The 27349-nt window shown below is 42.2% G+C and overlaps 1 protein-coding gene across 1 annotated transcript in view; it reads right to left on the bottom strand.

Moving 5' to 3' along the window:
* Nucleotides 1-27349, bottom strand: part of CCDC25 (coiled-coil domain containing 25) — a 193863-nt gene that overhangs the window by 151698 nt on the left and 14816 nt on the right. Inside the window, exon 2 of the mRNA XM_086928051.1 lies at nt 17568-17615. Within this exon, the coding sequence (XP_086784177.1) occupies nt 17568-17615 (48 nt within the window). The remainder of the gene's footprint in view (nt 1-17567; nt 17616-27349) is intronic.

Genomic DNA, 27349 nt, shown 5'->3' with positions numbered 1-27349 from the left:
CTTCCTCCCTTGGCCCACTGACCTGAAGAGATAGGGATCTTTAGCGCTGGGATACCTCCGGGTGACTACGCGCTCTATAAATTTTATAATAAATAAATAATAATAACTTTACTTGTCCTGTATAGAAAATAAATCGGTTTTGAAATGGTGCCACGAAAAAGACATCCATATGCTGCCCGGCACAGTTCATGACAGGAGCCATGCGGAGTGCAACTTCACCGAGAACTAATGTAAAAAGCTAAATTTAAGTTTCAGGCTGATGTAGAAAAATGAAATTAAAACTGAATTAGCCATATCAGTCTTCAAATGTTTTAAAAAAGACTTGCACACAAATGTTTATTACCAGAGCATAGAACAAATGCACTGTCCTGCAAGAAGTGCGAGGAGCAAATGCATTTAAAGAAAATGTTTCAAAGAAGGCAGTTGCGTATTTGCCTAAAAGCAATGTCACTATTAAGTCTTGTACTATCTAAAAATAAATTTTGACCAACAATATTATTCCTTTTTAGTAGAGAAATTGTGGTCTACTTAAGGCTCAGATGTTAATCATACATATGCTCCTTTAGGCTTACACTTAGTTCAGGGTAGAGGACACATAATTTGTGTTTCAACAAAACACCAGAGAGCACTCTAGTGACAGTATGACTGAGGCATAAAATGGAAAAGTGTGGCTATTTACTAATCCAGAGTATCTTCTTGCTACAGCAAAGTGCTGGTACCCCCCAATAAACATATTGAACCTCTGCTGAGAAGTGCAGGTACTCCCACTTAAAAATGAACAAAGTACAGGTTCTCAATCCCTGAAAGTACCAGCCCATTTAAATCACCAATTATCACTACAGTAGTTTTCCAGAAATACATACACGTTTGTTTGTCAATGTGCATGGTGCAGAGTTACACATTTGCTTTAATGCTCATGAAAAGGTGGTCACACCTAACTATTTCTTTCAGGGAGATTCTGATTTTCATTTAGACAATCCCCTTCTCCTACACCTCACACATTTTAAGATAATCCCTTCTACAGTGCGTCCTTCAAAAAACAATCTACTTTTCCCCTGAGAAGAATAAATCAATGTTTAAATGTACCTTTGTGAATGCCAGCATACTTGTGGGGCTTCACATCATTTGCAAGGCACTCTTGCCATTAAATGTCCACTTTCCAGGCTTCCCACTCAGATTAGGGTAGAGGTTGTGGTATAAAAGCCAGAGCTGCCTATTTTGGAACTGGGGAACCAGGTTTGAGTCCAGATGTTGGCTCACCTCCCTGTGATTCTGGGCTAATCACTTAATCTCCCTGTGTCTACCAAAAATGTATGTGTCCTTGTGTAATGTAACTGGTGCTCATGTAAAGCGCTCCAATACCTTTGGGTCGAGTTTGCGCTATATAAAACTGCAAGAAAAAAAAGAGCAGATTTACTCACAAATTATATTAATATTAGTTGTTATTGTTTAAAGAAATAATTTAGATCTTCTTCCCAGAAGTGATATTTTTTAAATATTGAGGTAATACTGTGAGGTAAGACTGTGTTATTGTTTGTCAGTGTGAGTTTTATGTGCTGCTGACGTTGAGACATGCAGTGCTTATTTTGTCTATGAAGTACCGATGTTTGTCAATTTATATCTATAGTGAGGAATTTTGGCTATGAGGGCCTTTAGGGAGTGCATGGCACCCTTGAGAAGAACCTTTCATTTGACAGTAGCATTGAGTATTGAGTTCAGATTATGGTCAGACTTTGCCACAGTGATGAGAGTTTGACGCTCTCTGGGCTACTTTGAGTATCACATGGTTTTGTGGTGCTAGGAGGTTCCTTCGTGTTTTTTAACCCTTTCGATGCTGATGAAGAGCTCAGCTCGTCATCAGCCACGGGTGGCGTGTGCTGATGACGAGCTGAGCTCGTCATGTAAAGCGAGATGATGAAAAACGCCGCACAGCGCAAAAATCGCCGCAGCAGCGATGCGGTTAAAGCTTGAGGATGAAAAATGGGGAGTATTTGTCTTTAGTGTTAAATATGCTTGATTCACAATAGGACATCACCTCAGCTTTGTTTAGCCAGAATGATCACTTATGTAACACCACTAGACCTCCTTAGGAGAGTGTGTTACTTTTTCTAACTATCAGATGATGGATTACAGAGTCACTTATTGACACTAGATTAGTCTGTATCATGTAAAAAAGAAGGCAGGTGACCTGGATGCATATTGGCCCAAAACTCCTCATGAATATGTGTTAAAATGTACTACTTGTGGATCTTGGGCAAGGCCCAGAAACAGATTGTTGAAAATGAAGTTCTTTAGTTTAATCAAGCCCACTTTTTAGAAGGATTCAGTACTAAATGAGAAGAGCAACAGAACCTACATCTTTATGTAGCATTCATTGAGCTTGCCTATGCTTTCGATTCTGTGATTCAGAACTGTAGCCAAAATATGGAAAAGTTGGGGATTAACGGGTTTTATATCTTGAAATGGTATTTTGTACATTGATACCGCAATAACTGTACCAATGGCCTAGGGAGGGGATTTAGTTTTTCTCAACATGACATGGAAGGGGGTGGGATAGGGCTGCGCCTTGACTTCTGTCCAAATTGTGTCTCTACATCACTGAATTTTCCCATGGGGAGAATGACTGGGTTAAGGAGGTGCCCATGTAAAGTAAAAGTGATGCCCTCCTTCATGCAGATTATAAAGTCCAGGGACACTGTGCCGCCATGCAAAATTAAATCTATGTGCAGAACTGGACAGATTCAGAAGGGGCGCATTTCTACAGGGGCAACATTGTGAAGTGTGTGAGGTGTAGACAGAGAGGATCCAAAGACAGTACTTTATTATTATACATTATTCTGGCGTAATATTGCTTCTGAAAGTATCTTTCAGGATTGGTGGGACTCATTCTTTTTTCTACGCCAGTTGAGGATGTGGGTGGAGCAAGTGGCGGAAGTGGGTGGAGGCGGGGGAAGTGGGTGTGGCCTCCTAGAAAAATTTGAGCACCTGGATTTAATATTTTACAAATTAAGCACTGCATGACTCATGTGTCACCCCAATGGTTGGTTCTGTAAGCCAACACTAAACAGTTTGTGGTATATGGTTATTGTTTGAAATGACGCGCGTGAACGCACGCGCGTCATTCACAAACAATAAATATCGTGTAATGATTTGAATGTGTGTATGACGCGTGTTGTGTTCGCGTGCGGTGTGTATGTAGATTTGTGCCGCGTGTCTGTATGTTGTTCTTTGAATGTTGCGGCGTGCATGGAGGTTTGAGTCGCGTGTCTGTGTTGTTACTTGAATGTAAATGCTTTCCTTAAATAGTGTTGTCGTGCGGTTAAACGGCATTCAAAATTATATGCTGTTACTTTCGCCTGCACATTAAAGGATCTGCTTACCGATTTAATCTGGATTCCGTTTTCATTGCTTTGGAGAGTTTCCTTTTGCTTCCATCACACTGGCGACGATCAGGAACACGTTTCCATGCGTGCAACGAGTATATTTTCAGAAGCTTTTTCACATTTTTCAACAAATCGTTTTCATTGGCTGTTTCACTTGGAATTTTACACATTGGCATTTTCTATTGGATGCTTCACAATGCCTCTCATTGGTTAATACAAAGAAGGATTTATAAGAGCTTTTTCCATTGGTTGCTGTTTGTTATCATCGGTTTTTTGTTTTTTTTAAAAAGGGAAACACTTCTTCAGTTGACTTGAGGATTGTGAACAAGTAGAATATATCTGCCTAGAGGAGTATTTACAAGAAGGAAATTACAGTAAGTGACATCTGTGATTCGCACACACTGTTGTGAGTCACAAACATTTCAATTGTAAGATATTTATTTATATTCATTGTTCAGATCGTTTTTTTTATTGACTATGACTGGGATTTAACCCCCTCCTTCATTTTTAGCTAGTAAGGGTGATCCTCCTATTGAGTGGGACATTTGGGAACCTATGTTTTTAGCATATGTTGAAGTTTTAGAGGAAGAAGAATGTGTAGCAGAAAGGAAATTAGCTCTATTAAAGCACTGTCTTGGTGGAATAGCACTTAAAGAATTTAAAAGTTTACCTCCTTTAAGTGACACTTCTAATTTGGATGTATATCAGATTGCTACCAAACAATTAGCTATTAGATATGGAAAAAAAATTAATATGGTCATGGAAAGATTTAAATTTTACTCAAGGAAACAACAAACGGATGAGTCCATTGATAACTATGTATCTACATTGAGAGCATTAGCAGTCACATGTTAATTATGATCAAGTTCTAAGAGATCAAATTCTTATGTGCACTAATAACAAAAAGATACAACAAAGACTATGGACAACTTCTGATATGACCTTGAATGCAGCGATTGAAATTGCAAAGTCAATAGAACATTCTGAAAAATTTGTAGATGAAATACGTTCGCAGAGCAACAGTAAACCTGATATTCTAATTATAAATAAAGAAAATGAGAAATTTAAAGATTCAGGAAAATATGGGAAAAATATTAATACAAGGAATGATAACCAGTATAAAAATGAATACAGAAATAGATGGCAAAAACCTGCTCAGAGAACAAATATGTGGCAAAGACCTGATCAAAGGATGAATACGTGGCAAAGAGCAGATTCAAGAACATACAATATGTACTGTTTTAGATGTGGTAGTAGTTACCATCTAGGGAATTCAAAATTATGTCCATGGACAAAGTATGTTCAAGATGTGAAAAAAAAAGGGCATTTTTCAAAGGTTTGCAGATCAGCACCAAGGAGAGTCAGTTTAGTTCAAGATCAAGAACATGAAGGTTCAAGTGATTGTGAATTTGATGTGAATACCATAATGTGCATAACTAAGGAACCAAAAGTAAGGAAATTTCCTTCATGTAATATCACCGTTAATGGAGTTTCTACCAAAGTATTTGTTGACTCTTGCTCATGGTACACAATCCTACCTGACACTTTATTTAAATCTAATTGGCCTGATGTTAATTTGATACAACCAGATATCACGCCAAGTGGATATACAGGCCATAAATTGCAACTTATTGGTTACTTCATTGCTGAACTCAAATTTAAAAACCACTCTACACATGGGCAGGTGTATATAACAAAATCTGGTGATTCATTATTAGGTTGGCCACATGCAGAACAATTGGGAATGAAACTTGATCCTAATGCTGATCCTCCTGTTTATTCTATTGACTCTGAACCAAGCAAGTCTGTACAAAGTAAAACTGGAGAAGATTTGATTTACGAAATTAAAGAGAAATTTCCAAAATTATTCTGTGATGTTCTAGGGAAATATAAAGGATTCGAACATCGGCTAAAAGTACATGCGAATGCTTTGCCTGTCCGTCATAAACTAAGGAATGTGCCTCTTTCTTATAGAGAAAAATTAAAAGAAAATCTAAATGACATGTGTCAAAAGAAAATAATAGAACCCATTGAATCATCCCCATGGGTTTCACCCATTGTAATTTCGATCAAATCTGGGGGAGATCTTCGTGTATGCATAGATTTACGCAGTTTGAATAATGCAATTTGTGTGGACTCACATCCCCTGCCTAATCTACACGAAATGGTTTCCACTTTAGATAATGCCAAGATATTCTCATGTCTAGATCTAGCAAGTGCGTATCATCAGGTGGTCTTGCATGAGGACTCAAAAGACTTAACTGCTTTTATTACACCTGAAGGGCTATACAGGTTTTGCAGGATGCCTTTGGGGTTAGCAAGTGCAGCTGCAGTTTTTCAGAGGCTGATGAAAGAGACACTAAGTGGATTAACTGGGGCAATCGCATTCCAAGATGACATTTTGGTCTTTGGGAAAGACATAATTGAACATGACAAGCATTTATTTAAAGTATTGAACGCCTTATCGGAGAAGGGTTTAACTCTACGTGCATCCAAGTGCAAATTCAGGAGAGAAGAAGTAGAGTATCTTGGACATTGTATTAGTGCAAATGGCATTAGACCTAAAAATTCACACTTGGAAAACATTAGTAAAGCTCCTGTTCCTCAGAACAAAGAACAGTTAATTGCTTTTTTAGGTCTTGTTGAATTCTATGCAAAATTTATCCAGAACTGGGGGTGTGGCTGGAGCAGGACCTTTCGTTTAAAACTCACGCTAAAAAGACCGCTGGCGTCTGTTTTGGTCTGCTCCGTTCAGCCCGGAAGATCCTACCTTTGCTCCCAGTGGCCACAAGAAGGCTTCTCATCCAGGGACTTATCATCTCACGTCTGGATTTCAGCAACGCGTTATTCCTGGGCGCCACCGAATCCACCCTGAACAAACTGCAGCAAGTGCAGAATGCGGCCGCCAGGCTTTTGACGGGTCTTCCCAGGCGTCAATCTGCTCGCCCGGCGTTGAGGGCTTTACATTGGCTCCCTGTTAGGGACAGGGTGAAATTCAAGTCACTCTGCATTGCCCATAAAGTCCTGCATGGGGTAGGTCCACCTATTCTAGGGGAGATGGTCCAGCCTTACAAGGCTTCACGCTCTCTTCGTTCCGACCACCAACATCTTCTTCAGGTTGGGAGGGTGAAGAAGGCCAGAGCTGGTGGCAGAAGGTTCTCGATAAACGTGGCCACCCTGTGGAACTCACTGCCACTACAACTGCGTTCGGAAGCCAGTCTCCTTCGGTTCCGTAAACTTTTAAAAACTTTTCTGTTTTCTGCTTAATCCCTTTATTCTTTTGGTAGCGTTATTTTCTGGTGAGCGCTGGGATGCCTACAGGTAACCAGGCTCTATACAAAACTCAGAATAATAATAATAATAATAATAACTATGCAAGTGTGATTGAACCTTTCAGGATGCTCCTGAAGAAGAATGCGAAATTTGAATGGACAGAAACTATGACGGAAACCTTCAATGCTGTAAAGTCAATGATTATTAAGGCACCGTGTCTAACCATTTGTAATTGGCAAGAAATGTATTGTGACGGTTGACGCGAGTAATTGTGGTTTGGGTGCTGTGCTGATCCAAGAGGAATGGGGTAAAGAATGGATCGTATCATATGCTTCAAGAACGTTGAGAGAGTCTGAACGTCATTATTCTGTGATTGAAAGAGAACTTTTGTCATGTGTTTGGACTGCTGAACATTTTCGTCCTTTTTTGTGGGGTACGAAATTCACCATTAAAACTGATCATAAGCCTTTGGTACATATATTATTACCAGGTGGAGGACGTACACTTTCTTCTAGGTTAGCTAGGCTTTCATCTAGGTTACAAAATGTTCAGTATTCTTTGGAATACATTCCTGGAAAATCAAATGTTCATGCTGATTGCATGTCAAGGCTTCCACTGGCATGCAGAGATTCTGACGTGGTTGACAAAGATGAATGCGAAGTGGCTCATGTTTAGAATGATGTTAATTTAGTGTTTGGAGAAAATTCAATAGTAGAAGAAGAGACATGGAATGAAGAAATGAACAAAGACTTAGAACTCAAAGAAGTTAAGGAATACGTGTTGAAAGGTTGGCCTGAAGGAAGGAACTTTACAGGAGGTTTAATGAGTTATCACAAAATTAAGGATGAACTGGCTATAGAAAATGGCATCCTATTAAGGAATGATAAATTTATTCCACCCTTTGGTCTTAGGAAAAGATTTCTGGATTTGGCTCATGTGGGGCATTTTGGAATATCAGTCACTAGAAGACGTTTAAAGAACAATTTCTGGTGGCTGGGTATTGATTATTTTGTTGAGCAACAGGTAAAACTGTGTGAACTGTGTGCTAATAGTGATAAAACAGCTAAGGCTTTACCCAGTGTACCACAACCTGTTGAATTACCTGCATCACCATGGAATAAGATTGGCATTGATATTATTGGACCATTTGGTGTTTTACCACAACAACATTCCTTTGGTATAGTACTTATAGATTATTTCTCAAAATGGCCAGAGATAAAGACAGTCAAGGAAGTTACTAGTGATGTTATTATACAGTTTATGGATGAAGTTTTCTGCAGAGAGGGTATTCCTCAAGAAGTAGTAACTGATAATGGTCCACAGTTTGTCAGTAAGCAAATGGAAAAGTATTTTAGTAGATGTGGTATTTTTCACAGAAGAATAGCAGTATTCCATCCCGAGGCCAATGGTCAAATAGAGAGATTCAATAGAGTGGTCAAGGAAGCTATCCAATTAGCTGTCAAAGGTGGGTTGTGCTGGAACAAAGCATTACAGTCCATGCTGTTATCATATAGGACTGCTCCTAATGCCATTACTTTGCTATCTCCTTTTGAGATGTTGAGAGGGCGTAAACCCAGTACTAATTTAGTTCCTTGGTGGTTAAAGAACAAGGATAGTAGTCGTATTGATTTTGCAGAAGTTGATTTTGGAGAAATTCGCAGGAAAGTTGATGTTTATAAGGAAAAAATGAAGAAGGATCTGTTAAAAGTGGAAACAAGGAGTTGTGTGCCTGTTCGTGTGGGTGATTTTGTGAGATTAAAAAAAGGCAGTTATGTACATAAAGGACTAGCAAAGTGGTCTGATCCTGTTGAAGTATTTAAGAATGCTGTAAGGGTATTTGATGGAAGTGTTTGGCATTTTAGCAGAGTTTCTAAATATAACATCAGCAAAGAATTTTCTGAAGATGATTCATCTAATGTGGTTTCGGATGAGGATGACTCATTTAATGTATTTTTGGATGTTGACGCAAATGATTCAAAGTCATCTGAATCACCTTCTGCTTCCACCAATTGTGATTCTAACACGCAAGAGTTACTAAGAAGTTCAAGGTGTCGCAGAATTCCACCAAGGTTTAATGACTTTGTTCTTTCTTAAAAAAAAAAAAAAGAGGGAGGAGTGTGGTATATGGTTATTGTTTGAAATGATGCGCGTGAACGCACGCGCGTCATTCACAAACAATAAATATCGTGTAATGATTTGAATGTGTGTATGTCGCGTGTTGTGTTCGCGTGCGGTGTGTATGTAGATTTGTGCCGCGTGTCTGTATGTTGTTCTTTGAATGTTGCGGCGTGCATGGAGGTTTGAGTCGCGTGTCTGTGTTGTTACTTGAATGTAAATGCTTTCCTTAAATAGTGTTGTCGTGCGGTTAAACGGCATTCAAAATTATACGCTGTTACTTTCGCCTGCACATTGAAGGATCTGCTTACCGATTTAATCTGGATTCCGTTTTCATTGCTTTGGAGAGTTTCCTTTTGCTTCCATCACACAGTTCGTTTCCGATTGTGTTGTCAGTTGTTTTCTTAATTGGGCTCACGTCGTGGCTGAGTCCAGAAAGGCTTCCAGGTGAGTGAGATAGTGGGTGTAGAAGAACTGCTCCTGGCAGGCGGGGGGTGGCGTGCGCTGAGTGGGAGTGGGTGTGTTCGGTCACTCAGTGCGCAAGCGTCTTTAGCATTCATTGCTAGTCACAGAATGAGTCACTGACTAAAGCCCCACACAGGCCCCAACCACGGCAAACAAAGGGTGCACATCCTAAACCAAACTGCTCAGAATTCCGCCCCGTCCGGACCCCCTCTTCCGGGGGCCCCCACCTACGCTCCCTGCACAGGGCCACCATGAGCCTAGAGCCGGCCCTGCTTCTAGTGGACGAAAAAAGGGATACCACCGCCAATTGAAAATACCCATAACTTGGTGTGTTTGACTGTCATTGCTTCGAACAATAAATCCTAAAATTACGTGGAAGCGCGTGTTTCACTGTTGATGATTATAAAAGAAAACGCTTTTCCACTGAAAACTGATTCCAGCCAGTGCACACCAGTAAACCGCCATATTTGTGGAAATGACCCATTAAGATAAGCACAGATTAAAAATATCAGCATATATTATGCATATTTAAAGGAGAAAGCGTTTTTAGCGTCCCAACTAAAAAATAACTAACCCCAGCAGCCCACACAGCAGGCATGTGTATAATAGCTGACGGTTTCGGATACAAGAGGGCTCAGAGTCCATTTCTATGACATGATGCAATCTTTGCTGCTGTAGCACAAGCACCTCTGACCTGTTTTGATTAACACAAGCTTCGTGAGCATTTTACAGGTGTCGGCAAAATTCCACAACCGGAGTTTGCAGTAGAAGCAACAACAAACAAGACAAGAAAAACACGCTTTCGCATGTAATCGGTCTCGTCTCTTGGACCTTATGAGTTTTTAGCTATGAAGCATATTATCCTGGGTAAAGCGATTCTGTTATTTTACTAAAGATAGTGCAGACAGAGGAAGTGCTGTGTAGGCTCAATCTAAAAATGCAAGCTTGGTGCACCCCAGCAAGTCATAGGACAGGGCCATGACCTTTATACAGTCAGGGAGAGGCCTAGGCTTCTAACTAAGGTGAAAATTAAAGTAACAATACCAAATGCACATGCAGTAGGCACTCAGCCCAGGGTAACGTCCATATACATATACCATGCAGGTAAAATTCCTGACCCAGCCGCAGTGTACATACAAAAACTGCATGTGAGTGGGAGGAGGGGATCTCTTTCAAATGTTTCCCTTGTCACGGTGAGAGAAATTGAGAGTGAGAGACTGAGAAAAAGGGAGACTGGGGTAAAGGTGGTAACCTGCTGCCAAACTGTTCGCTTTCTCAGAATTTGTACAATCTAAAGTCTTAACTTAACCCCTTGTATGCAGGGCGGATTCCCCCTCTGTGCTGTGGGGGCCCCGGTGCTCATGACGAGCTCAACTCGTCATGAGCCACGGTGGTCGTGTGCTCATGACGAGCTGAGCTCGTCATGACCACACCCATTCCTTTATAACGCTCGCACAGCAGGCGAATTAGCCCAGCGTGCGAGCGTTCCGACGGTCGTGACAAGTTCAGCTCGTCACGAGCACCGTGGCTCATGACGAGCTGAGCTCATCATGAGCGTTCAAGGGGTTAAGCTCGGACAGAGCCACATTTTAGCCTATTTTTCCTAATTAGTTGAATCGAATTGGTTTCGTACTAATGAGAGGAACAGTTGGGAACTAAACGGGATTAAGAGTACACAGCATTTCTCTGCCCTCAAAGCTATCTGTTCAGCTTCAGTTAGTTTATGGCCTGTTTCCTGAGCCCTGGCCATCCTTGATGCTGTTAATGTTGTCACGCCTTAAGGTCTGGGTACAGAAAGCTGCAATCTGAAACTCTCCCTCCTCTGAACCCAGCAAAAGTTTAGTGATGCACTAGTTGACAGTGTGAGTGTATGTGTGTTTCGATGTTTCTTATATGTGTGTACATGTGTGTGAGAGCACTTCTATCTACATGCATTTGAGTGAGAGGTATGACTGTTGATAGTGAACGGATAACAGCAGTCTGTGGGGGCCATCTTGCCATATGGGTGTAAATGACAAAAGTCAATGGAGAGTGAATCACATGTCCTATTTTTTTTGCCAGGGTCTTATGATCTCATGCTCTTGAGACCCTCATTCACATTAAGCATACAATGCGGTAGATGTTGAGTCTCCGCTTTATTGGATAAATTAATAGCATCATAATTGGGTCTTGTCACTTGAGTGTTCAGTTCTCCAAGTGATCTTCAGCCCTCCACCCGGAGGGAGACCGTCTGTTTTTTGACAGTCAAATTAGAAAGTGGAGAGGTATCTAAAAAGTGAGGGAGATTAAAATTGTCTCAATGCCTTAGTCCGGTCTTTTATTTACAAAGGAAAAAGCAAAGTTAAAAGTAGGTGGGTGGTGCTTGTGTGGAAGAGTTACTGTTCCACCGCACCTGGTTTGTGGTCGTGACTGGTCGACATGTTTCAGCCCTTCGTAGCCTTTATAGAAGTCAGCCTGGCATATTATGTCCACTATTCTAGTGGGCACCTTGCACTATTCTAAACAACCCTTATTGATGGTGGTTGTAAAGTCAACCTTATAGACAAGCTATCCTAGTGGTAGCATGGACCAGCAGTCTTAGGCTAATACGTCAGAGAGCATGTGAAGCAAGCTGTTTTACCAATTATAATCCCTTGAATACCAAATGAAAGGACACCACACAAGGTATATATCAAATATATATGTATTTGCATTCTCCGGATTTTCGGTGAGACCTCGGGGCTATATATGAATCCTCGTAAATCCACACTCTGGGTCCTGGGGCGTGGTTCTGGGGTGGGGGAATGGGCATCGGCCCTACAATTGACGACTGGGGGGGGGGGGGTTTTGTCCGATGTCCCGACGGTAGCCAGGGAGCGTGATTTGGCCCCAGTCTGGGATCGTACTACAGAGGATCTCAAGGTGTGGTCTTGCATGCCCCTGACGATTTGTGGTCGGTCAGCTATATTTAAGAAGGTGGCGCTCCCTCGTCTTCTTTATCAGTTACAAAACCATCCCTACCAGATTCCACCCCTATGGTTCCAGCAGGTTAATTCGTCAGTGGGTGGATTTTTATGGGGGGGGGGGGCGTGGTTAGGGTGGCCCTGCGCACATGCTTCCTATCTACGTGCACGGGGGGGACTAGCTATAATCGGATGTCCTCTCCTACTACCAAGCTGCACACTCGCTGGTTCTTAACGAATGGTGGTACGGAGATATGAATGACCCGGCTCATGCGGTTGAGCGGCAGCTCATGGGCAGTCACTCTTTACATACGTTATTGTGCTCCGCACCGCGTCGGAAGACTCTGCCCCCGGCTACACAGGTTGTGTTTCATATTTGGAGGCAGGCCCAGCGCAGGATGGGGTGGTGGAATGTTATGACTAGAGAGACTCCTCTTTGGGGCAATGGACCCTTACCCCAGCTTGCTGCCCTGCAAAGTTTTAGGGAATGGGATTCCATTGGTATCTCGGTTCTGGGGATGTGATGTCCGATGTAACGCTTAAATCATTTCAAGATCTGCAAGACGAGTACGCCATGCCACATTCCCATTTTTTAAGATACCTCCAGTTTCGGCACACGATGGCGCCTTGTTTGGAGGGCCTGGAATCTCTCCCCGACTTCAGCCCCATCGAAGCTAAGGTCTTTATGGGGGAGCTGCCAGACCGCAAGATTTCCCACATATATCAGACACTGATCATTCACTGTTCCGCAACTTTACAGCGGCTCAAGACGGCTTGGGGGGAGGATGTAGAGGACCTGGAGGAGGAGGATTGGGCTGCGGCCCGAGCGAGTCCACGGGGCGGCAAAAGCCACGCGATTGCGCCTGATTCAATTTAAATACTTAATTCGGGTGTACTTCACCAGGGTGTGATTGTGGAGAGCGGGAATGATTGTATCCCCCCAGAGTGTCTGATGTGGCTCAGAAGAGGGCGCCTTTTTGCATACAGTCTGGAGCGGTCTTTCGTTAGACAGGTTTTGGGGCGGGGTGTTTTCCTGCTTATCAGAAGTGCTGGGTTGGGAGCTTCCTCACACGCCGCGTTTGGCGCTGTTATATGTCCTGGAGGGGGTGGGGGGCAATAGATATAAGCGACACCTATTGTTGCTTGGTCTAACTTTGGCAAAGAGGGATATAGCGAGGGCGTGGAAGGCCCTGTCGCTGACTGCATGGAGAAATGGGTTAGATTTCTGCATGGGCCTTGAACAGCCGAACTTTACTGCCAGGGGGTGTCCCCGTAAACATTATAAGATTTGGAAACGATGGTCAGATTACCGGGGACTAGACTTGGATCCGCTCTTGGAACTGGATGGCCCTCTGACAGGTTAATGAGTGTGAAGAAGATGGGACCTTGCAGGGTGTGGGGGGGGGGGGGGGGAGGGGGGTTGTATGTGCTTCCAGTGTACTGCTACGTGTTTACGAGTGGGTGGGGGTGCGACCGGGGGGAGGTGGGGCGGGGTGTTCTTGTTAGTTTATTCAATATAAAAAGTCACTGTCATCTGCTACTGTGCATTGGATGTTTGCAGCTGTCTCCGGGGCTTCGGAGCTCTACAATGTATGTGAAACATGACAAATAAAGCTTGTTTTAAAAAAAATATATATATGTATTTATTTCTAACACAACCCCTCTGCACTCTTTATGAGGTCAGAGGTAAAAGTACATCACAAGTTACTCAATTAGCATATGATAAGTTGCACAAATACAGTTATGCCCTAGGGGCCTCACAAACCATATACTAAAGAAGTGGTATAAGAACCGCGACAGGAACAGTGAGTAGGCCTAGGGCATCGCTGGGGCTACACTAAACAACCAAAGGTTAGGGAGTAGGAGGCCCACAGGAGACCCGTGCAGTGTCTAAACACAGTCGCGAGTTACCATTGACTTATAATGGAGAACGTAAGAGTTACAAAGTTACTGTTTAAGGGCACTTCCGGATGGACTACGATAATACCCCTTTGGACTAGGACAATTCGAGAGTCAAGACCCATGGGAGCACCGGAGTACTCGTGTTACCTCACCCAGGGAAGCCGGGTGCATAGGTGCCTTTTGGTGTCTGGCTTAGTCGATGCTTTCAATGCAGATCTGCAAAGAAGTGCTGCAGGCGACCAGAGGAAGAGTGTCCGGGTGGATCGAAGATGTGAAGAACCTGAAAGTAGATGAGACAGAGTCTGGGTCACTAGCCAGTGACCAGGAATGAACCAGGTGATGTCGCGATGATCTCCGGTGAAGAGGTGAAGCTTGTCTCTGCAGCCACAAGGACCAGGAGGCGTCGACGACAACCAGGAGCTGGATTCGAGCTGTCCCACTAAGGATCTAGTGGACTGCGGCATCGGTATCTGGATTGGACCCAACAACTCTTGGCAAACGCAATCCACGCAGGAAGTGAAGATGGGCTTTGGGTCAGACCAGCAAGGACTGAGGAGCTTCTCCGTTGCAGAGAAGCTGGAGCAAGCCTGGAGCAACCAGGAAAGCAGTTTGGTTTCAAAGGATTGTCTTCAGGGGGCTCACTAGCCAACGGGCTAGCAAACGCGAAGACGTGTCGAGCTGAAATGCAGGAGCGGGCCTCACGCAGCACTCGTGGAGTGTGGAGGGCTGTGCTTCGGTGCAAATGGTGCTATGTTCTGGAGCTTCTCGTACCCCACTGCACAATTTCAAGTTACCTCAGGAGTCGATGTAGTTAGTAAAATGCAGGGTATCCGGTCCTAAGTCTCTCGTGTTCGCCACGGGCCTCAGCTTTCCTGTGGATGTGGGTCGGAGAAGTCTGGAAGTCCAGTTCCTGTGTCGCTGAGTCTTCGGGTTCCGGCGGGAGCGTCGACAAAGCAGACCGGCAAGTTACTGATGGTGCCTGTTTGCACAGGGTGGTCACTCCTTGACAACAAGGGAGAGGTCTTCAGTCTTCTAGTCAAAACAGAACGTCGAAGGTCCAAGAGTTCTGTATCAGAGTTTACGTTCCAGGATAATCTAAAGTCCTGGGGACACAGCTTCTATACTTATACTAAGCTAAGGGCTGGATTACCTCAAGTCAAAAGGCTTTATTTTGATTTAAAAAAAACATATCATAAAAGCTTCACATTTAAAATCACAGTTTAAAAGTAGGACATAGTATAGTCTATTCACACCAAATTGTCAAATTCATTATTTACAAGAACATTTGGAACAATTTGTTAAGAACCAATTAAACATTTCGTTTAAGCCTTTTGCTTCTTATTTGCCATGCCCAAGCTAAAAATTTGGAGAAACCACAAGCATAGACTGGCTGTGGGTCAGATTTTAGGATGCGCAGCGCCTCAATATGGGACTTGGTACCTAGTAATCGACATAGTGGCTTAAGCCACCTATTTCTAATTTGAACCGGGCTATGCATGGAGCACCTTGTGTGCCCCAGGCAGTGTCTCAAAAAGCATCTGCTGTTGCAGCCCTCCCTGTCCCAATACACATCTGCCTGTCTGGGGAGGTGCTGGCACATCCCTGGACAGGAAACCTATTGTCCAGGCCTCCCCTGCTGGAGTTTCGCCCAGCAGCAGGAGGTCAGACTTGTGTCTGTGGCAGCAGCATCCATTTTGTGATGCTGGGGCTCTGTTTAACTTTAACCGGGTAAAGCAGTAACATACATGTCTTTTCCCTCTAGAAGGGTGGAATGCGACGGGGGCTAGTATTCCACAGTGTTTGACACCTTACACAACATCTGTTGATAAAGCCAAACCAAAGTTAGCATTAACCGCGAGGATTATAATGCACTTTGGAGTATATGGTATGGCTATATCATAGAACAGCTATAAGGAGATGGCTCGGAAAGCTGCAGAGAGGCTCAGCTCATGCTAGGGCACCCTCTCACATAAAACCAAGCACTCTGCCTCCAGGATTGTCGAGGCCTACCATAGGAGTGACTTATAGGTGCATATGTGTCTATAAATATGGGTAGATATAGGTATACTATAACTAAGTAAGGGGTGATTACACCACCTTACCCAAGCTGAGTGATCAGCCTGTGGTGTCAGTTTGGATGGCCAGCCAGGGGTGGCATAATATCTGCTACAGCCCCTGGTAGGCCTTGGATGCACCTATGCCCTGGGTACCTATGGTAAACTATACAGGGGCTCACAAAGGTGATCCAGTAACCAATCTGGTATGTACCTTAAGTACATGGAGTCCATTTTATAGGGAGAGCAGATAGTTGGCCTGGAATCCTGCTATTCAGGGCCCCAGGCTAAGTCGAAAACCAACCAAACACTAGGCAAAAAGTTGGGGTAACCATATAGTCAGATATCCACCTTCCTACATCTGCAGGCCTTCTTCAGGACCAAAAGAAATGATTGGCTACCTTAAAGGTAGCTAGCACAGAGTAGTGACTCACTTACCATTCTTCTACAATGAGCCCAATCACTCAGTTTCCTGTGTGGGTTATAGGTAATTCTTTGGATGTTTTTACATCCGGGGCACGAAGGACAGAGTCAGCACAAGACACAGACTGGACGCGGAATAAAGCGAGTCCCATTACGTCACGTCCCACAAGGAGCAATGTGTGCCCCCTCATAAAGTTATAGACCAAGATGTACCTATAACCCACACAGGAAACAGAGCAATTGGGCTTCATCTTAATAGAACCGGAGCAAAAAAATTGTTTTGTAAGATTTGTTTGTAATGTGATATTTGTTCTGTGTATTGTCTATATGATTTGTTCATTGTTGTAAATACTGTATTAGTAATTGTCCTTGTGTATTGAAAATGTCGATAAAATGCTCGTTTCAAATTGATGAGTAAATTATCCCCCCAAAAAAGGTCTCTTTTGGTAAAAGAAAAAAAACTAAAATATGAAGAAATAAATATATGGTCATGACATTTGAGGTGTGTGATCATGGTATGTGAATGAAAGGAAGAATTGACATCCGTATTAGCATTTGTGTTGTGGTTTGAAGATGTAGAAGGCCTAGCCCTACTGATTATTGGCCTAACCCTGCATAGTTTTGTAGTATTATTATTGTAGCACTGTAGTAATGGTGAAAGCTGCAAACAGAGAATAACGTAGGGATAATAGAACCTACAAAACAGCAAATTTTCTCCAACAAACCAACGCTTCCATACATTCTCAAAACGCAACACTACATCGGCAGAAAACACAGAAAAGGCACACCCCAACAGCATTTGGTTTTACTTGGCATCGATGGAGGAAGCCTTAAACAACTCTTGGCATACTGTGTCCCATATGCACAACATACTGATAGTTTTGGCCTGAATAGCACCACACAAAAGCAAAGTCCAAAAAACACATATGGTCAAGCTGAGATCATATCAGCCAAACACAACCAAAGAAAGAAAACATATGATAATCCATCCACAAAAAGATAAGACTTACTTTCGTATTTATCCTTTCCCATGTAGATTGTGTATCCCGGCGGGACAACTGAGGGAAGAAAACAAAAATCAGCATTAGAGCCTTAAACAATTGCTGGTGTATATATATGTACGAATTATTCAACTTTGATCAGCTTAAGGTTCGGGGGGGGCTGTCAAAATCACCAAGTCATCTTAGTGTATGTATGTATGTATATGTATATATTCACAACTGTGTCTTGGTAAATCCATCCTCGCTGTCACTTCCCATTCACTATAGAGTTTAAAACATGAAACTATTAACTTGTTTAATACAGAAAGCCTCTTTCAGCCTTCCACTGCAATGTAGAGGAGTCAATGGCATTTTAAAGGAGAAGGTGGGTCAATTGCTCATCAGTGGTACCGGTTTTCAAAATCTGCTGGGGTTGGGGAGGAGAGGGAGACAGGTACAGCCTTTGCACCAGGGACTACATATTTTCAGACTTTACACCAGACCCATGGGACGTTCCTAGTAGAAGGATAATGACGCAGCTACCAGAGAACAAGGACATTAGCATAGTGTTATATCTTGTGTATTTTACTATGCATGTTCCCTGGTGCTCTAGTCCTCCCTGCACAGCCAGTATGAATGTGCTGTGTGGAATGATGCTGGATGGAATGCTTGGGTGTCTGTGAGGTTGAGAATGTCAGTTGGAGTATGGGCCGAGCAGCAGAGAGGCTGCTCCTGGTGGGGCTATCCTAAGGACCTAATTAAGAATCTACTATGAATATACTTATCTGCAATTAAGACTAATACAACTTCATCCATAGCTTAAACCTCTGCTCCTGGACTTTTAATTGTAATATTTAATTACTACACAGGCTTCAACAGCAGAACAGTGGTGTATGTTTTCATAATGTCTATTTAATGAAGATCTGGAGAGGATTTGCATTTATGCATTGGTATTTATATAGCACACATCTAGCCAGGGACCAACTACACATATGCTACACATATTTACACAGTAGAGCGTTGCTTAAGGCACTTAAATGTGCTTTGTAACATTTTACAGTTTCATTTAAAGGGTGTTCTAATTATTTTAACACAAACACAAACACAAAGCTCTTTTGGGTTGTTTCACCATAGCATTGATGTAGTGGGGCAGAAAGGTGCACTAATGATGGTAGATTCCATCATGAAATGCACCGTACTATCCTGGGACACTGTTAGTTCACAACTGTGTGGCGTAGTACCACCTCTCCCATAGCTATAACGTTGACCCATGATATTCATAATAACCTTTAACAGTCCTAGCTGTACTGCTGATGTTCCATAGCATATTGGGATGTCTACTTATCTTGTAACCGTTATAACCATGATCTTAAAACACCAGCATGCACATGTTGTTGCATTATGGGACCTGTACTTGTCTTTTTACAATTATCACTTTACACCTTGTTGGTTTCTTTCTTACCATTATAACTGCATGCTTAAAGATTAGAGCAATTGCATTCTGAGAAGCATAGTATTTTTTACAATTATGAGCTTAAAATCTTTTCCATTATGCAAACCGCTATCAGACTGAACATGCCTTTGTGACCCAAATTGCTGGGGGATGTTTTGGGATATTAAAGTCCCTTAAGAAATTTCTCCCGTTGCTTACTAGTGCAGCGACGGAAACTGTGACCCGGGCATTGATACGGTCACGTATTGGCTATGCCAATGCTCTGTACATTGGCCTACTGGATTACACTCTCGACAAACTACAGGTGGTCCCAAATGCGGCAGCTAGGCTTCTGCTTAATATTCCTATAAGAAGCAGCATTAGCCAACACCTATGCATACTGCATTGGCTGCCTGTCATTAATTGTGTGAAGTTCAAAGCCCTGGTCGTTGCACACCGTGCCTCTTATGCATCTGGGCCTGCCTATTTAAGGAAGTGCTTCAGGTTTCACACTCCAGTAAGACTTTTGAGGTCAGCACCCCAGCTCCTTGCCCGGATACCTCTTGTTCACCTCAAAAGAATTGGGCCTTTAGGGCTGCCACAGCCTGAACTCACTTCCGTTATTCTTTGCGTAGAATTCAGGATCTGGGTCAATTTAAAAAACAGCTCAAATCATTCTTGTTTAAATCAATTTATTCCTTTCAGCAACCTCTAGGCTCGCGCCGGGACACTCCCTGGAGTATCTGTGCGTGTTATAAACTCCAGTAACATAACATAACACATAACATTGTAAATGCCATTAAATCTTGATCTTAATCTCCATCTCCACTGATACCTACCCTTTCCACAAAAGAAAACGCTGTTTACATTTCTAGGCTGCTGCCACAGCGTAGGGCTGTGAGTGTCTAAGTCCCTCCTTTAAAAAACAAGTACTGACATAGCCAATAGGTCTAGCCTTTTGGACCTTACAAGTGTTTAGCCATGCAGCACATTATCCTCGGTGCGGTGCGGTGCAGCCAGGGATTGAAAAGCGATACCTTTAATACACATTGGATCATGCAACGTGATTGAGGAATACATGCTTACCGCAGGAAAGATTTATGGGCACATTCCTAAGCTTTGTAACACACAGACCAAGAGACAAGCGCTTGGATGCAAGTCAATAGCACTATAACATTCTGTTTGGGATTGCATCACTAGAGTATTAAACAGCCTATGAGGGTGTTTAACAGATAGCAATAGAAGGCACGTACAATTTTTGATCACTCATTTACTCCTGTGTTAGACTGTCTTTGGAAGGATGCAGGGTTAGGATTCAATTAAGAAAGGAAGCTTGGTGGTCCGGGAAGGGGCGACAACAATGAATGTGCTAGGCTCGAGCTAAAAAAAAGCTGCGAGGGGTTTCATTTATGCTGTTGGCTAGCGCTTAGAGGCCTCACTCTTGGGTTTTGCCATTCATCTCTTTAGTATTGCCAGCTTCACAACTCGGGGTCATCGCACACAGCGGACACGGTGTAACTATAAGAGCCACCTTGACACAATATGAGTTTTCCTGCTGGTGTCTGACTGCACTGGCCTGTGAAGCGCCAGTACACACGGCAGCATAGCGCTGCTACGACTGAAGCAGTTTGTAGCTTTCATTAGTTCGAACAGGCACGAGAAAGCAATCATTTTCCTAACAAAGGGGAACAAGGGAGCAGAAAAAAGGAAAAACAGGAAGCTGGCCTCCAGTCATTTATAAGAACATTAGGACAAATGTTGAAAGTCTACTCTTAGCTAGATGCCAGGAGGTGGTGAGGTGGGGGCAGAGAGGGGGCGCTGCAACATCATAAACAGTCTTAGCGGCAATAACTGCAACCGAGACAAGCTTGCCCCAAGCAGGGATCCCTGCTCAGAAATAAGCGGGAAGCTGCAATTCCTCAACTTTCTCACTGGACCCCACAATGCCACCTACAGCCAACACGTATTATGGTCAGGTACACAACTTCCCTACATATACTTCTTTAGCCAACCCGCTTCCCGCCTGCTTCTCACATCGGCATAAGACAATTAAGACATGACATACTGTTGTATTCCTATATGATGTCATTTCTAGAATTATGGCTTGTCATGTAGAATGCATGTGTGAGACAGATGATTCTGCCGTTAGACCTGACTTGGGAAACTACTGCCTGCCTCCTGTGGATGTCTAAGTTGCCTTCCTTCTTGAATAAAACTACTTGCTTCTAACCCACGTGTGGATTCCTCACTACATAATTCTTGGCGACGATCGGGAAACTTGAACTACAAGCAAGAAGGATTTTTCGACAACGTTCACATGCTGTTTCTGCACAAAGCATCGAGACAGCCTTTCGACGCACAAAGCAGTGATTTATATTCTTCGACTCTGAAGAACCAAAGAACCACGTTTTGAAACCTACAATCGTGAGTTTATTCTGACTTTATTTTTTTTTTTAAAAGGAAACTCTCTTTTGCGTTCATTACCGTTGGACGCTGCATTCTTCAAATTTCTGCAGAACCCTGCGCTCGCTACCTTGTGCACCCGCAGCGCCTTGACAACGCTGAGAAATCTCCATTCTACAGCCACGTCTTCTTCGTCTGTGACGGCGTTTCCTTTCCTACGCCTTAGCAACGCAGAGAAGCCTCCATTTCACAGCCGCGTCTCCGACAATTCTTCGCTTCGCTTCCTGACCACCGCTGCATCATGGGTACTACTCTTTCACCTTGACGCTATGACGTCAAACGTCAACAACGTGCCGCCATTTTGTTTGTTTTCTTTGTGATCCACAAGAAAGCAGTTTTGTTCACGAAGTATTGCTTCTCCTCATTATAACTTCGTTATTTCTCCTATTTTTTCAAGCGGATTTATTGTTTGCCATTCTTCTACCATTTACCAACTAATAGTAAGGTACTGGAATTTTTTTTTTTATTATTTATTTATTTATTTATTTGTTTTAAAAAAAAAAAAAAGAAAAGAAAAAGTATGTCTAACATTGCTGCTCCACCTCACTTCCTACAAACTGCTGGTGAGCCAAACATTGAATGGGATTTATGGTACCCAATGTTTTTAGCTTATGTTGACGTGCTGGAAAAGGATGGGTGCTCAGCCAAACGCAAGTTAGCTCTTCTTAGGCATTGTCTTGGTGGAGCAGATATTAAAGAATTTGACAATCTTCCACCCATTGATGATGCTGGAGATATTGACGTTTTTGAAAAAGCTTCTAGACAGATGAAAATTCGTTTTGGTAGAAAAATAAACACTGTTATGAAACGTTTCAAGTTTTATTCCCGCGTCCAGAAACAAGATGAATCAATTGAAGATTATGTTTCTGCTTTACGATCTTTAGCTTGTTCGTGTGCTTTTGAAACTATTTTTTACGAACAAGTTCTCAGAGAACAGATAATGATGCGTACAAAGAGTAAGAAAATTCAAGTAAGACTTTGGTTAGGTACAGAATCTTCTTTGAGCGCTGTCATTGATATTGCGACAGGAATTGAACAATCAGAATTGTTTGTTTCTGAGATTAGAGGTCAAATACCGAAGTCTCAGGTTCCTGAGACTGAAGTCTCCTTAGTAAAGAGTCAAACTACTTCATCTAATCCTAATAGAGCACCTTCTAAAAAAGACTATGACAAGAAATTTTCAGAAAATAAGAATGTTGTTGATAATAAGTTTTCTTATAGGAAAAATGTTTCTTGTTATAGATGTGGTAGTTCCAATCATTTGGGGAACTACAGGGGATGTCCAGCTTGGGATAGAGTATGTGTCAAATGTAAAAGGAAAGGTCATTTTGCTAATGTTTGTCGCTCTTCCCAAAGGGTTAACTATATTTCTCAAGAAGAAGAAGAAGTTCTACACAGTTTTAATTGAATTTTATCTGTAGATGATTCAGAACAAAACGAATTTCCCTCCTACACTATTTCAATTGATAACCAACCTATTCTTTTAATGATGGATTCATGCTCATGGTACTCCATTATTGTGTTAAATTTGTTTAATAGTTTTTGGGGTGACAGGAAATTGTTAACTCCTGACATCTCTCCCGGTGGTTATACTGGGCAGAAGATAAACATGGAAGGTTTCTTTTGGGCTGACATTCAGGTAGCAGATAGATATACCAAAGGGAAAGTATATGTGGCCACTAAAGGTGTAGCTATTCTAGGATGGCCACATCAACGTTTGCTTGGAATTAAACTTGACCCTAATGCCGATCCTCCAGTTTATTTAGGTGATCCTTGTGTTTTGAGTGTATGTGATTTGGGAGATAATACTCTGTTTGTAGAGAACAGTAAAAAAAAAATTCCTGATGTTTTTAAGGACACTTTAGGGAAATTTGCAAATTTTAAACATAGGATCATTCTTAATGATAATGCTATTCCCGTCAGGCACAGGGTCAGGAATGTTCCGTTAGCTTATCGTGAGAAACTTAAAGATATTCTGGGAGATCTTGTAGCTAAACAAATCATAGAACCAATTGAATCCTCTCCTTGGGTTTCTCCCATTGTTTTATCACTTAAAAGTTCTGGCGAGCTCCGGCTCTGTGTGGATCTCCGCAGTCTAAATAAAGAGATTTGGGTTGATAAACATCCTTTCCCTAATATCCATGAATTAATTTCCTCACTTACTGGTGCCACTGTTTTTTCCACGATTGATTTAGCGAGTGCCTACCACCAGGTTGAGCTACATGAGGAATCAAAGAGATTGACAGCTTTTGTGACTCCAGAGGGCATGTTTCAATACTTAAGAATGCCTTTTGGACTCGCCAGTGCTGCGTCTGTCTTCCAACGCCTGATGAAAGAAGTTCTCTTTGACTGCAAAGGAGCCATTGCATTCCAGGATGATATCCTAATCTTTGGGGAAGATTTTAAGGAACATGATCACAATTTACACTGTGTGTTGTCTAATGTTCAAAAGAAAGGGCTTACTTTAAAATTCAATAAGTGCAAGTTTAGACAACCTAAAGTAGAATATCTAGGACACGAAATTTCCAAAGATGGCATAAAACCAAAACTTAATCATGTCAAGAGTATTACGGATGCTCCCATTCTTTCCTCCAAAGAACAATTGTTGTCCTTTTTAGGACTCACTGAATTTTATGGTAAATTTGTTAAAGACTACTCTACCATTGTGCATCCTTTGCGATCTTTGTTAAAGAAACAAGCAAAATTTATTTGGGGTAGTGAACAACAAGTTTCTTTTGACACTTTAAAGAGTAAAATTATCAATGCACCCTTTCTTAAACCTTTTTCTGTTCATAAGGAATGCATTGTTTGCGTCGATGCGAGTAATGTAGGCCTAGGTGCCGTTTTGATGCAAAAAGATGGTTTTGGAGAAAATGTAGTGTCTTACGCATCCAGGACATTACGAGATGTTGAGTTTAATTATTCCACAATAGAGAAAGAGCTTCTCGCTTGCACTAGGGCGACTCAGCATTTTCGTCAATTTCTTTGGGGGACGAAATTTACTTTGAGGACAGATCATAAACCTCTTGTCAACATGTTGTCAGCTGGTGGTGGTAGAACTCTCACTGCTCGCCTTGCACGTCTTGCTGCTAAGTTGCAGGAATACCGTTGTGAAGTTGTCTATGTTCCTGGACGTTTTAATGTACACGCGGACTGCATGTCACGTTTTCCCATTAGTGATGGTTCGAACAAGGATCTTTGTGACGAGTGCGATGTGGCTTTTACTTTATGTGATGTTAACTTAATTGCTGCAAAAGATCAGGAAAATTCCATTACTGAAAACGTTTGGTCAAAAGCTATGCTTCACGATGATGTTCTTGGAAAAGTTAAGGTTTTCTTGAGAGTTGGTTGGCCTGAAGAGAGGAAATTGAGTGGTGACTTAGCTTCCTTCTTTAAGGTTAAAGATGAATTGACGGTAATTGATGATATGGTCTATAGAGACGATAAAATTGTTCCTCCTTATGATGTTCGAGAGTCAATTTGTAGCTTGGCTCATGAGGGCCATATGGGTATGTCCACTACTAAAAGGAGGATCAGAGAATTCTACTGGTGGCCTAGTATGGATGCTATGGTTGACAGGTGGGTTAGGAACTGTTCCCCATGTTCTTTAAGTGACAAATCTGTGAAACCCATTTCGACAGGGATCTCTCCTGTTGAGTTTGCCCTTGGACCTTGGAGAAAATTGGGGATCGACATTGTAGGTCCTTTCAACTATCAGTCAGGGAAAGATATGTTTGCTGTGGTACTTGTGGACTATTTTTCAAAGTGGCCCGAATGGAAAATTGTAGAAAAGGTTAACTCTGAAACTGTTGTTGAATTCTTAAATGAAGTTTTCTGTAGAGAGGGTTTACCAGAAGAAATTGTTTCCGACAATGCGCCGCAATTTGTAAGTGAAATTTTTGTTGCATTTTTGAAAGATAGTGGTATCCATCATAAAAGAGTTTCGAATTATTCTCCACAAAACAATGGTCAGGTGGAACGTTTTAACAGAGTAATTAAGGAGTCTTGCCAATTAGCTTTGCGGAGTGGTTTGAAGTGGAAAAAAGCGTTACAGGCTACCTTGTTCACTTATCGTATGTCTCCCAACTCTGTTACCGGCTTGTCTCCTTTTGAGATGCTACGCTGTAGAAAGCCAGGCACTAAAGTTTTTCCTTGGTGGTTAAAGGCAAGAGACTCTGAGTACCTGGAGTTGGACATGAAGAATATTAGAGACCGTGTTGGTAAATACCAAGAAAAAATGTTCAAGGGTCCTTCCCAAAGGCCAGTGTCCTCTAAAATATCTGTTGGTGACTTTGTGAGGGTGAGATTTGGTGGTATTATTCCTAAAGGTGTTTCCAGGTGGTCCTCTCCAGTTAAAGTCACTGAGGTCTTTAGCAAGGCCGTTAGAGTGGAGGGTGGCAAAATTTGGAATTTTAGGCGCATCTCAATTTGCAGATCCAATATCTTAGAAAAAAAATGCTTGTCTGGATGTCAAATCTCCAGAAAGTCCTTCTGTTTCTGATGCTGATTCGGGTTTTCCTGGTTCCCATGAAGTTTTTGACAATTTGGGTTCATCTCATGTGCTTGTTCCTCAAATTTGTTCTAACAATTCTTCTTTACAGGTTGCTTCCTCTAATGTTCACGATGTTTCTCCTAATGAGAATCTCCAAGATTGTAACCAACAACCTGTTTGTTTACGCAGTAGTTCTCGTGTGAAACACATTCCTGCAAAATTTAGAGACTATGTTTGCTCTTAGTGTCTTTGTTTTTTTTTTTCTTCCTCTTCCTTTAGGGTTTTATAGTTTTTTTTTTTCATTGTTTTTTTTATAGGGGGGAGGTGTGTTGTAGTCCTATATGATGTCATTTCTAGAATTATGGCTTGTCATGTAGAATGCATGTGTGAGACAGATGATTCTGCCGTTAGACCTGACTTGTGAAACTACTGCCTGCCTCCTGTGGATGTCTAAGTTGTCTTCCTTCTTGAATAAAACTACTTGCTTCTAACCCACGTGTGGATTCCACACTACACATACATTACTGCCGACTGCACCCATGCCTTGAGGATAACTCTGGACCAGTCCTGCTGTTCCAAGTTACAGCACTAAGCATGCTGAGGCTTGTAGTTACATTTTTCTCATGTCAAATATGTGCCTAAAATGTCCAGCATGCTCCTTACTGCTGACTGAAAAACGGCTGTTTCAAAGTCAGCCTCATGGCACAGCACCAGTTAACGAGTAATCAGTCCCCATTGGTTACCTATGCCGACCGCTTTCTGGTGCATCCTCCCTCCGTGCCAGTCGCCTTGTGTTGTGATTGCTTAGCGCGCAGCATACACGAGTCTGAACTCTGGAAAACGCAGCCTACACAAAGAGCCTTTGAAGTCAATACTATAATGTCGGCTGCAATGTACCTTCCATTTCCGTCTTACCCCTTGATCTTTGCCACCCACGTAGAATTAGACGCATCTATTATGCGGCAAAGGGTACTTGATTGTGCTTCATGGTTTACTAAATTATGCAGCAATGATCAGGCACATTATGTACAAGAATACGGCACATTCCGTGGCAGTATTATTTGCTTATTTTGAAGCACGTTAATACCATCTAAGTAAATGTGTTGACTCAACAATACGAGGTTAACACTTACATACAGCAACTGAGCAGTGAATAGTTAATCCTTGCAAAGGGTCTGCCGCGGCTAGGCCCCATATGTTTTTATACTAAAGTTTGATCCATTTGAGCCAGAAACAGATCTTTGTTCAAAGATGTAAATTAAGCATCATATGATATATAGGTTATGTGGTACGTTATGGGAAATTACCTCAAGTCTGATTATTCCAGTGGACCATTTTATAATGCATCACAGCCTCAGGAGTGGCTCAAAATCCAGCTGTGCCATTACCAAAAACTAAGACACTGTTGGCTCAACAGCAAGCCCT

The sequence above is a fragment of the Lissotriton vulgaris genome, chromosome 6, assembly GCF_964263255.1.
Source record: "Lissotriton vulgaris chromosome 6, aLisVul1.2, whole genome shotgun sequence".
In the NCBI taxonomy this organism is placed as follows: domain Eukaryota; kingdom Metazoa; phylum Chordata; class Amphibia; order Caudata; family Salamandridae; genus Lissotriton; species Lissotriton vulgaris.
Note: the sequence above shows the minus strand (reverse complement) of the source record. Positions and strands in the feature narration are given on the sequence as shown.